Here is a 12,450-nt window from a genome sequence, read left to right as displayed (position 1 = left end):
CTGGTGCATTCCTGCCCTGTTTCTTTGCTGCATGTTGTCTCCCCTGTCCCTTGTGACAACACTCGTGTTTGTGTAACTATATGGTAAGCTGGTCCAAGGAGCTGATCTAGCTGAAAACTAGTTGGTTTCCTCCCTCAAGTGATGGGTTTCCTGCGGATCATGTCAGTGATTGGGTTAACCACGTTCAGCGTTAGTGGAGGGGAGGAGCGGCAGAGCAGAGCAGACTGCAGCAACTTGGATTTCTTCCATTTGCTATTGAAAGCAGCAGCTCCTCTGTTTGCTCTTCTTGGATTTATACATATGGAAATGATCAAATTGCTTCAAAATTTGAAAATGTAACATGTCTAAACTACAAAAAATATTAAATGATCAGAAGATTCTTGCCACTAACAGTGAATTTCATTTGCTATTAAAATTTGTTGGATTTAATTTGAAGACCCAGAGCAGTATGTCAGTGGATCTGCTGAACTGTTTTCAGGACAGACTGTGACGCTGAATAACCCCTTCTTGGATTCAGTGTTTCAAGAACATTTTTTTCCTAATGTGGTCTTGATTTTTGTCTTGTTATTTTACCTACAAACCTTACATCTACATAAAACAACTTGAGATGGTGTGGTAGGTGTCTGGTGCTCCTATAATTTTCTTTTTTTATATCTTTTTGAAACCAGATAAATGGAAAAGCTTCTACTAACTTTCATATTTATTTATAAAGTTCATTATGTAATTTATGTCAGAGGAAAAACAACTGGTGGCAATGGGAAACATTTTTGGCCCATTTCTGTATTTCACAGATGTTCAGGATCTTTGGTGATTGATCTAGAACCTCTCAGTCATTTGGTCCGGTATTACCAGATGAGCCTGTTTTGAGCCTGTTTCACTTCCTGGCACTCAAACTGCAAATGTTGCAATTCTTTCCCCAATGTCTGTACTGTTTGAGAAATTATTACAACCTGTTAAGTCTTTTTTTGTTGTTGTTGTTGCAAAGCAAAAGCAACAAACAACCCCTCTTCCTAAAGCTGTGACCTCAGAGAGATACTAGACCTGGTTCAGCTGCTTCTGTCATGAGTCAACAAATAGTGGGGAAAAAACCCGCCTAAGTAAACAAAAGTTCAGCATTTAGCTAACATCGCAGAAATGCTTCTGCCTTCTTCTAGTCAAGGCTCTTAGCCCTAGTGATCAAAACTCAAATGAGAAGTCACTTAAATTTGCTCTGTTTCTGTTGCTTCTCCCCAAATTGCTTTGTCAACTTCACTAGGATGACTCTTTCCCACATATAATGGGTAAGTATTTTTCCCTGAAGCCCTTTCTCAGCACCTGGTCTCGCTGTTTTCACAAAGCATTTCTTTTGCCGGTTCTGCAATGAAAGAAAAGCACAGGAAACAAGAATTCAAGTTCCCCTGTGGGTTGTTGCTGAGAAACAAAGACTAAAATAGCTAAGATTAAAACTGAAGCTGATACAGGTTTTGTCAGACAAATCAAAACAAAGTCCCTTTAGACGGCAATACAAACATTCAAAAGAAAAACTTTAATACAGCTTTGAAGATTTCATTTGAATTAACTTTCCTGAGTGTCCTCCTGTAGCTAAACTCAACATCTAAAGAATCTTGTCTAGGCCCGTGCTCAGTTTCTTCTCTGAGCTCTTTATTAAAAATTAAACAGATGATGACAAATCTGTCCGTACTAAAAATGTAACTGCACTGAAAATTGATCCCCGGAAAAAAGAAAAATACACAGCAAACCACTGAGTAGTGTTTTTCCAGCATCTTAATCCTACCCTGAAAAGTACTGCCATGTTTAACAAGTTTAGTGGAGAAAACCTGACTGAGTGTGGGAAAAAAATAATCTCAAAGATTTAATAACTTTTCAGTCTCTAAAGATGAGATTAAGGTATCGTGGCAGAAATGGCTATGCCACATATCAAATACAGTTATGAGTATAAATGGGGCAGAAGTTCCTTGAAGTGACTAAATTTTGAAGTGGCACCATAGTGTCCTCTTGTGGTCTTTTAATGTCTAAGCTGTGATGTGTTTTCTGTGAGAACAGCAGCAAAATTTTCAGCTGCAGTTAGTGTAGGAGCTCCTGTATACAGGTGTAATGTGACCTTCCCTTGCCTTATTTTTCTCCTGGAAATGGTGTGTGGAGGTTTGCACATTGCATCTCCCATAAGCTCTTACTGCTCTGTCCCCAGTTCTTTACATGTGGGTATACGCGTTGTGGTCCTCTCCAAAGGACCTCTTTCAGTAGCTGCTTAGCTTTGCCACGAATGAAATAGATCCTGATCTTTGTTAGTGAGAAACCTTTGCTGCAAGGTTGCTGGTTTCTGGCCTGCTTTGTCCACACAGCTGGTGTGATCCTTGGATGAGGAGCAGCAGGAATGTGCTGAAAACGGAAGTTCGCTATGGTGAAATGCTGGTCATGAACTTGCAAAATTTCTGCCAAGCCTCGTGTTGAGGGAGGCTGTACCTTGGCAGTGGCAATTTTTGTTTTGTTATTTTTTCTGATGGTCAGCACTGGGGTGTTTGTCACCCAGGTTCTACTCTGGCAGAAAAAATCTTTCAAAACAATAGTTATGGATCTACTGCAGTGCATATCCCAGCCTTCCTCTTTACACAGTTTTAAATATCTGTATTTACATTTTGATATTGGTTCAAAACTTGCAAGTATGTAATTCTTTCAGGTGTCAGGGCTTTGTGCCTAAATGTGTGGGAGATAACTGAGCAGGGTTTCAGTTTCCCAGAGAATTTTTTACTATGTTAGATCAATGCTATAGAATCTGCAAGTCTATAAATCTGCAAACCTTTCCACTAACCAACAATCCTGTTTCTGTTCTACCTGGATTATTTTTTTTTTTCTGGGCCACTACCCTGCTACTAAGTTGATAATCCAGGATATCTCAGAAATACTTTTCATATCGTATGGTTTAGAAATTTCCCATGGTTTCCACGCATAATCCATAGATTCATAGATTCACAATTCATAGATTGTCCCATTGACAAAGAAGAGAGAAGCATTATACTGGCCTGTATTGAGAGAGATGCAATTTGGTTATTATCTAAAAGATCAGAATGCAGGTATTCCACTCAAGAAGTTTTACATATTTTGGATAAACACAATTATGGATGTTAAGTCTCAGGCTTCTCTAGGGCACTGTACATATACCTCTAGGCAAGCCACATATTCTGCCTGGGGACATAAACATTACAGTCAGCAATGACACAGTAATTGGGCAGGTTACTCCACCAATGAGGCATTTCAAAGCTTCATGCACAGAATTATTTTTTTTTGTAATGTAATTAAAAGCACTCCAAACAATGTTAGGGGCAAAACAATTTTACAGATGAAGGTAAAAAAAAACCAAACAAAAAACCCCCAAAATAATCTGAATTGTAATTTTATGACATACTTATTTCTAAGGATGACACTTCTTGCTTGGCCTTGATTTTCCTAGTTAGAAAAAATAAATTATTTTCTTTAAAATTAGGCATCTCCCCACAAAGAAGGGAAGATAAGAAAAGCTGTCCTCAAACACAGTTTCAGATGCTGGCTCCTTCTATCCTTAAGCAAATGACAAAGCACTTTCATTGAGAAGGAGTTGAAATAATGTTACTTTTTGTTGTTTGCTTGAAGTTAACGTTATATATTGCGAGTCCATAGGCTAACAATAATCCACAGCTCATTTGCAGGGGCCTCCCAATGCGTGTACCACCTCCCTTTGCGAAGGCTGCGGCAGGCTGTTCCCTCCACTATATCTTTAAAAGCACTCCATGATACTAATATTAATTCTATGTTTACTTTCTCCTAGGATGACTGTATGCACACCACACGAGAACCTGTGAATTGCTGTCTGTCAGGGAAAGCCTGAAACACCTTGCACAAGTAAGTCAAATCTGTTTCTGTAACAGCCAATGCAGCGTGCAGTCAGGCTGTAAAAGCCAAGCTGCTTTTTTTTTAATATTTGAGTGGTGTCACCTGTAAAAAGAAGTGTTCAAGGCAAACTTGACCTTGCTTGCCTGCCCTGCAGATTTAAGTTAATTTAAACTCTTCAGCAGTTTACCAAATTACCCTTCTAGAAGACTCAGAGTTTCTCATAGAACCTTTTCCTTCTGGCATAGTTGTTTACTCTGGAAGCATACTGACCCTTCAGCTGGAAGCTTATACCTACTTAAGGCAGTTCACAAATACACAGTGGCTTACTAGTTAAGAACTGAACTGGGTCTTTGCTTATATGATTTCTAGGTAATAAACGATTTAGAAAGCAGTTCCTGATCGTGTATCAGAGGGGAGACCATGGATTTGCTGATTGTTAGGTTGCTGATTTCACTGATGCTCTTAACATATATTAGAGTACCAAGAATTTAGGCCTTTTCTTATCTAATAAGCCTTGATTTTCTAAGCTGGTCTCAGTGTTTTTCGCAGTGAAACCACAAGACTTTCTTAGCAGTTCAGTTTTTCTCTGTTGGGGGTGGGCTGTCTGGTGTATAGACAGGAGGGGGAAAAAAAAGCAATTAGTATTATTTTCTCTGCTCTTTCACTGACCAGTCTGTACCCTAATGAAACCATAATCCTGAATTCCATTTAGATCTGTAGAAAACAGGTATTTTTTGTATAAATTTGTAGAAAAAGGTAATTTTTGTAGAAATTTGTAGAAAAAGGACATCCCCATTACTTAATGAGAGGTAGTGGTGTTGTCTCAGGTAAATGCTGTAGTATTATAGATCATCTGGTTTCGTTGCAGCCTCATATTCGTATCAGACAGCTTTTAAACTTACCATGGCCACTCATACCTTCAGATGTAACAAATCAGTATTCGTACTCAGGGGTAAAACAAACAAACAAAAAAGTCAGTCACCCAGGCTGAAATTTCAGTTCTCTTACAAACCAGATGCTAAACAACAAAGTTCATATGGGTAGATAACGTCTTATCTGTAAATATGGGTTTTCTCCAAGTCTGTAAAGAACCAGTCTTCAGACAAAAGAAATATTTTTGCTTCAATAAACCTGAATTGTTTCCTAGGGCTAAATTCTCTCCTAAGACACTTGGATATAGTTTCCATTCCAGAGAGAGGAGTTGCTGGTATACATGCATGAGCTTGATTTTTTTTTTTCCCCTCATGCCATACAATTTCAGTGCCATTGTTTTGTGGTGGCATAGATGCATTTTTTGGTGCCTAAAGACAGCTCCTTGCTTTTGAAAGCTGGTCTGGCAAGATGAGAAGGAAGTACCCGGTTTAATTCTTCATCCTGAATAAGCATGACTCCAAAAACATTAACTCTTGAGACTTATTTCAATTCCTTTTTCAATCTCCTTTTTCTTGGACAGGTTACTTAGACCAGAGTTTCACTCAAAAGCTTTATAAAGTGGAAAGCAGGAAAGAAGACAGAAGACTAAGCACGAACTAACTTGCTCAGTGGTGAGTTATCACCTTGCCCTTTTTCTATGTAAAATTCTTTGCCACCTGTTATTCAATCTTCCTGTTTTCCTGGTAGACTCTAGCTTATTAGGTCATACTTACTGTGAACACTAATGAAACATAACTCAGCAAAAGAGGGTTAAACAGAAAATGCTACTTTTTGGCCAACTGTTCCACTTTCCTCTGGGGAAAAAAATATTGAAGATATTAGACAGTGGACTAAGCGGTGCACTGGGATGTTTCCAGCCTGTCAGAACTCATGTCAGAACATTAACAGAAATGCTTTCTAGATTATCAAAATTGGCCTAATTTGCCCACAGAAATTGCTGGTAAAACTTTACAGACCTCATTGAGATTGTATTTCCAAATATGCTCATTTTAGGGTTACTGTGGGGAAAAAAAATAATCTCACCCTAGGTCTTCAAGATACCATGAGTTCTGAATGGAGGAAAACCTGGGGTTTTTTTATCTCCTCCAAAACTGATGCAGCTGTTACTGAAATGCACGTGGCCACATGAAGATTATTGTTGTTTTCCTTAACAGAGCAAAGATATAAAGTAAAATGTAGGTATATGAAAGCACAGGAGTCTTAGAAGCCTTTCCACCGTCTGATCAATACTAACAGGTGTCATTGCTCTGGCTTTCCCCAGGGGTGGTCTACTAGCAAGTTTGTGTTAAGTGAACTGAGAGACCCATACGCCCTTATCAGCAGTCACACCACAGCATGGATCTTTCTTGTTTATTTCAAACCCCAGCTATTTAAAAGCAGACTTACTACTCAGTTCTTGTGAACGAACCATTCTCCCTCATTTGTCTCTCTTCTGCTCCTTACACAATTTCTTTCTTTCAGCGGCCTGGGGATTGCTTTGTCAAAAAGGTAGGCCAGATTGAGAAAGCTAGGGATAAGGTTCTTCTGAGCGTGGGAAATGTCTAGTCTTACCCTCCTCCTCTGCCCTAAGCCTCCCACCGACCCCTGTGCAATCTGAAGGCAAAACTTACATCAGTGCCGGACTGACCTGTCAACGTACACTGATTTCTTGATTAAGGGGTATTGCAGTCACTAATCTGCAAAACTAGTTTGAGCTGATAATTCCATAGTAAAACGCACACACCGCTCCCTAGAGCTTTTTTCAGACAGCTGCAGAACGCGTTAAAAGGGATCCTTTATTTTCAAGGCTAGCTTTCAAACAACACAGGCTATCAATTGCGTTATCAGCTATTAATTCATAATTAAACTCCCTGTGAAGGCTGCTGTGGACGAAACGCAGCCAAGATACCCATCGCTGGCGCCAGCTTTTTGAAACGCGAAGGCGAAATTGCATTTCGCTCCCCCCGGGCCAAGAGATGAAGCGGCTGGGCTGGTGGCCCCCGCCGCCACTCAGGCGCCCACCCCGCTGCAGGGAGGGGGGGGCGCCCCCCGCTGCCCCCGTTATGAAGGGGGGGGAGCACAACGGTGCGCGCCCGGCTGCCAGCCCGCTGGCGGAGCATCAGGGCCAGCGCGCCCGGCCCTGCCAGCCCGCTGCCTTAGCAACTGGCTGCTTTGCGTGTGGCTGGAGAGGAGATCCCCCCGGCTCCAGCCGGCGCTCCAGTTTCCCCGGTGCAGCGTTTTACCCCACGCTCCCCCTTTCCCTGGGGCTCGCCCCCTCGCCAGGGGAGCCCCCCGCTGCCGCTACCCGGGCGGGAAGCGGGGACCTCTGCGCGCCGGGACCGAGCGTGCAGCGCAGCACAGCGGCTGGCGGGGGGCGGCGCTGCCCTGCCGAGCGCCGCCCTTCCACGGTCCGAGGGGAGCCCCAAGATTTATTGTTGTTTTTTAATGGTGTCTCTGCTCCCTCAAAGCGCCGCAGGGCTCCCGGTTCCTCCGCCCGCGCCGCCCGGCCCCCGCCAGCGGAGCCACCGCCCCGCCCGGCCCCGGCGCCGTGGTCGTCCGCAGGCGCCCCCCCGGGCTGGGCGCGGCACCGCCCTCCCCGCGCCGCTGCTGCCCAGCAAATGGCGGCGGGGGCGTGTGTGGTGCGTGCTGGAGGCAGCCCGGGGCACGGCGGAGCGAAATTTCCGCCCCGAGGCGGCCCGGCAGCGCCGGCAAGGGAGGGCCGCGGGCGGAGGGCGCCGAGGGGGCCCGCCCCTCCCCGCCCCGCTCCCGGCGCGCCGCGGCTCCCGCCGCCCCCAGGCCCGGCGCCCGTCACGATGACTGCGGGAGGAAGGCTCCCCCTTCCCCGCGCCGCCTCGCCGCCTCCGGCCCCTCCTCCGCGCCCCCGCTGCTGAGCGCGGCCGCCCGGCGGAGCGACCCCCTCCCCCGCGCCCGGTCCTCGCTGCGGGGCCGCCCCGGCCTTGCCCGTCCGCCCGGCGGCTCGGGGGCGGCGGCCGCCGCTCCGCCTCGCCGCCCCGGCGGCTCGGAGGGGGAATGGGTGGAGTTGAGGAGCGCGGTTTCCTGAGAGGAAGTGACCGCACGGGGCAGGAATGCGCCGCCGGCTCCGCGCCGCGTCCCGCCTGCCTCGCTGCGGTGCCGCGGGGAGCCCTCGCCGCCCCGCCAGCCATGCCGCACTTCACCGTGGTACCGGTGGAGGACAAGCACCGCGCCGAGTACGACAGCGTAGAAGGGCTCAGCTGGGTGGACTACCGGGAGCCGGCCGCGGCGCCCGCCACCGGCGACTCCTACGACACCGTCAGCTCCGACGGTGAGCGGGGCATGGGCGGGGGGGCGGCGGTGCCGGCCGCTCCCGGGGCGGGGGGCCGGGGGCGAGCCTGCCTTCCTCCGCTCCGCATCGCTACCGCACACAAAGGCGAGGGGCGGCGAGGGGCGCCGCGCCCGGAGGAGCAGCCCTCTCCCCCGCACCCTCCGCGGGCTCCTCCGGGGCGGGCGGCGGCCCCGCTCGTTGCCAGGGCCGGGACGCCGCCGTGGCGCGGCCCGCGGGGGAGCTCGGCCCGGCGGAGGAGCGTCGCCGCCGGCCGTCAGCCAGCCCGGGCCGGGCGGCGGGTGGGCTCGGGGTGCGGTGGCTGGGGTGGCCCCGCCGGGCCGGGACCCGCCCCGGGGATGCCCCTCCACTTGTTGGTAGCCGTAGCCCGGGGCCGGCTGTTATCGCGGCTCCCGCAGGCTGCAGTCATCAGAGGCGATAAGAGCCCGCGGAGATACGCTCAAACGTCTCCAGCGCTCCTCAGCCCGCACGGACGGGTGACAGAATTCGGTTGAATGAGCCGAATCCCAGGTGACTGCTTTTCTTGCTTATGTCATTCCCAACGCGCCTGCCCAGCCGGGGCTCGCTGCCTCTCGCCGGCCCCGGCGCACCGCAGCGTGCTGGGCTGGCTGTGGCTCGCACAGCTGCCCCGGCTCGGCGGAGCTGCTTTGTGTGCGCCGCTAATACATTCCGCTTACAGAAGAGGAGCACGTAAGTAGGAGGGGATTTTGGGTGGTGAGAAGTACGTCCTTTCATTAGGCAGCTCGTATGGTGCTCAGCCTGTCTTGGTGTGCGGCTGTGACTTTTAGGTATAAATCAGTTTAAATACGGCAAGTCTTTTTACGGTAAAACTGAAGGCTGCTTACATCTGGAGAGTAGAGCAGTTCTGGTAAAAAGGCTAGTTTAGCTCTTTGTGGGATCTGTTTCTTTTTTCTGCCTTGGTTATTACGTTTAGCCCTGTAACCTCTTCAGGAAGATCTTCCCACGGGCTCAGCTGGTGGATTTGACTTACCCTCTGTGAATCATGTGTGACTTTAGGCAACAAAAGAAAAATCAGTAAACACCTGACCTGTTCTTCCTTGCCTGTGCAGTCAAACTTTTCAAGAGTGCGAATGTTATTCAGCACACAGTAATCCCTGAAGGGAGCCTGCGCTGCTCAGGCCTGTGCTTAAGGAAGCGAGCAAGCTTATTTTGCTGAGTGATGTTCGACTGTCATGAGATCAAGGTCCAATTCCTGCCTTGTCACCTTGTTCAGTTCTCTGCGAATCTGTGCCTCTGTCTCCAATATGCGCCATTCTTTTTCTTTCTCTTTTTTTCCCTTTCTTTCTTTGCATCGTTTTCAAGCAAATTTTAAATTTCATACACCAAGTAGCTTACGTAGGCCTAATGTCCATTGTGTCGGTTCTTTTCTAGCGTGGGCATTTTGGAATGAGGAAAGGTGGGTGCTTTTCCCATCTTGTGTGTTGTCACAGACAAGGTGAGCTCTAGCCCTAAAGGCTGTGCAGGGCTTTGACTTCATTTTGTCAAAAAAGGTCTGTTTTATTCTTGGGTTACTGAACATGCAGTTCCTGCATATGAAAGTAACAGGTGTTTTTCACCCATCTCAGCAGGTTGAGGCGGAGACCTGGTGGAGTACTTTCTCCACTAGCTAGCCTTGGCCATGGCTTGGTAAGTGTGACTTTGTGGAAGCCACTGCTGTGGCGGATAAGGGAAGGTCAGTTCAAACCGCCTGTCATTTGGATATCAGACTGTCTGTAGGATGTTTGCAAACAACACGCTGCAAGATACTTGGCTCCCTGTCTCACAGTCTTATCAGCAGCCAGCAAGCTGTGATCTCTTAAGTGCTGCTATTCCGACTGCAGCATGGAACCACGCTGCTGGAAGTTAGCTGAGTCTCTTTATTTTAAACAAACTGATAAATATCTAGTAACATCTCTATTAATATATGGTAGTTAGTTCTGTTTCAGTTTGAACTGTAGCTGCCTTCTATTTTTTAATTTACTTTCACAGTAATTAAGCGTTGTTTCATATCCTCAGGGTGTATGTATAAAGATATGTTGTCTTGCCTACTTGTACTGACAAGCATGTTCTTCTTCCCTGCAGCCTTTTCTGTCTCTTCCTAGGTTTCTTGGGTTCGTGGCTCTGTAGAGGGGAATCTGAACTCCCTTGTGTTATTCCTTTGGGTTTCGGTGCTTCGTTCTACATCCTGTGCAGAGTACCGCAGCCTCTTGTACTGGGGGAGCATTGATAACGTGACATAGTGGGGGGGTCGAAGCTCCTGTTGACCACAGAAGTATCTCACAGCTGTTTAGCACTGGCTGGAGCAGCGCTGTGGACCAGAGGGAGGAGAGTGACCCTCCAGAGCCTTCTGGAGCCGCTGGTTGTGGGGTTCGTGGAGGGATTTGTTGGTGTTGGTGATGCCCCTGGTTCCAGCCAAGGTAAACTGTGACTTGAGTATGCAATTCCAGAGTTTTAGGTTGTGGCCCTAGCACAGGGCATGTGGTTTGTATGGCGGTGCGTGAGTGCACACAGAGCTGCCTGAGCAATGCCAATTGTCCAGTCTTTCTGTGCGATCAAGTAGCGCCACTGCAGTCGGGACGAGTTGTTAGTTGTGATTGTTCTGATGAATCTTCTCCACGCAAGGTTTTGTTTTATCAGCTTGCTATTCAGAACCTTATTTAAAGACTTCTTTGGATTGATCAGAGATGGGTTAGTCATATGGCCCTTCGTGACGGTCTGTCATGGTAATGTAACTGTTCATAGCGGGTGTGTAACAGCGTGTGAAGCAGTTACTTTATTGTTCAGTACTCCTTGCGCAATCTCTTAGGCTGTTGCTTATGATTCTGACCGATCCTGGTTTCACTCTGCCCTTTTTGCTCCAACCTTTATTTGTCATAGCCTTGGTTTTGAATGTTTTTTTTTTTTTCTGAATTTTGCTTTCTTTAGGACATCAAATGATACGGTGTTACCTAAACGCTACAGACGTGGAGCCATTCTGCAATAGAATTTCTTGTCAACCATTTCCATAAGAAGACATTAGTCAGTGTGCAATAATTTAGCCTTCCCAGACAGCTCCAGTGCTTACTTGTGAATAAAATCAGCCTTTTTTTTCTTTTTCTAAGCATGTTCCACCAACTACCACTGCTTGTAATAGATTTTGACATCTTCCATTTAGCAAAAGGAGTACAAAGAATTATTCTGTGATCCTATGATAAACATGTGAGCCCTGCTTTATGGATCGGCAGGGATGAGAAATGTGAGTTTGGCATCCCTTCAGTCTTTGAAATAATGCCAGCACATTAAGTTGGGTACAGAGGGTAGGAAGAGGGACAGTGGGGCCTGAATAGTGTTTAAAAAAACCAAATAAGCTTTGCTTTAATAGGAATCTCAGCTCCACAGTGATTGTGCACCCTGTTAACCCAAGCGCAGCCATGTCATGTGTCCTGTGGGAAGTTATTTATTTTCCCGTGACTTTTGTTTGTGGAAATGAGACACTAATCAGCTTGGTGTCACTAACCAGCTTTGGTCAGCTGCCACCCTTGGGTTTTGCCAATGAATTGCTCTGCTTATGTTCCAGTTATACATGGCTTCCTTTCAGCCCAGAGTTTTCTAAGTAAACTTGAGACCTTTTCCTCACGCTTACAGTCTACATCAGTATGTACAGTGCCCTTGTGCAGCAACAGGTTGTGCTGGTCATTTGCAGTAAGCTGTTTTCAAGAAGATGGGTGAAGAAAGTTCTGGTGTGATAGCAGTGTGCTTATACCTTAGGTTTCTTCCCATTTCACTGCTTTTTAATATGTGGCAACTTACTAGTAAAGGTTTTAAGCCTTTTGCAAGACTTGAAATAAAGCTCACATAAAATATGTCTGAAGATACTTTCAGTGGGGATGCACAAACCATTCAAAAATTCCTTTTCAAAGGGCTTAATTTGTATATGTAGGTGTTTTGGCAAAGTCCAGAGATAGATAAAATTAGTGATGTGATGAATCAGGTACTACATCTAAATAGTAGTGACAGAAAAATATGTGCAAACACATTTTAGGTTATCTTAAATTCAAGAACTTCTGCTAGCAGCCATGTGGGTAAATGGCAGTTACAGTGGTCATAGGAGGATATTTTTGCGGAACCTCTGTAGCACGTGCATCTTCAGCAGCTTTAATACTGCCTTAAGATTGCAGAAAGAAGTCACGGAGGAGGGAGCCTGGGGAGAAGTTGAAACAGCAGCTCTGATTTGTTTGGGAGGAAAGAAGGTAACCCGAGAATAGAAATGTGCAGATGTCAGTGAACTGGCTTTTCGTTGATTTGTTTACTATTGTCTTGCTGAAAATGGTTTGGAGACTGTACCTTCTTCAGTTTGGTTGCATTTTGAT

General features: G+C 46.7%; 1 protein-coding gene across 9 annotated transcripts in view; it reads left to right on the top strand.

The window, feature by feature from the left end:
* SLC12A4 (solute carrier family 12 member 4) overlaps positions 1-12,450 on the top strand; it is a 58,633-nt gene that overhangs the window by 653 nt on the left and 45,530 nt on the right. For 2 of the 9 annotated variants that reach the window (XM_013295998.3, XM_055818921.1), the window contains exons 2-3: positions 3,803-3,876; positions 5,321-5,411. Coding sequence is in view for 3 of the 9 variants with exons in the window: in XM_055818914.1 (XP_055674889.1) it covers positions 7,810-8,083 (274 nt within the window). In the remaining 6 variants the exon portion in view is untranslated. The other 7 variants (XM_055818914.1, XR_008749829.1, XM_055818919.1 and 4 more) reach the window with 7 other exon arrangements.

The sequence above is a fragment of the Falco peregrinus genome, chromosome 14 (assembly GCF_023634155.1).
Source record: "Falco peregrinus isolate bFalPer1 chromosome 14, bFalPer1.pri, whole genome shotgun sequence".
Classification (NCBI taxonomy): Eukaryota; Metazoa; Chordata; class Aves; order Falconiformes; family Falconidae; genus Falco; species Falco peregrinus.
Note: the sequence above shows the minus strand (reverse complement) of the source record. Positions and strands in the feature narration are given on the sequence as shown.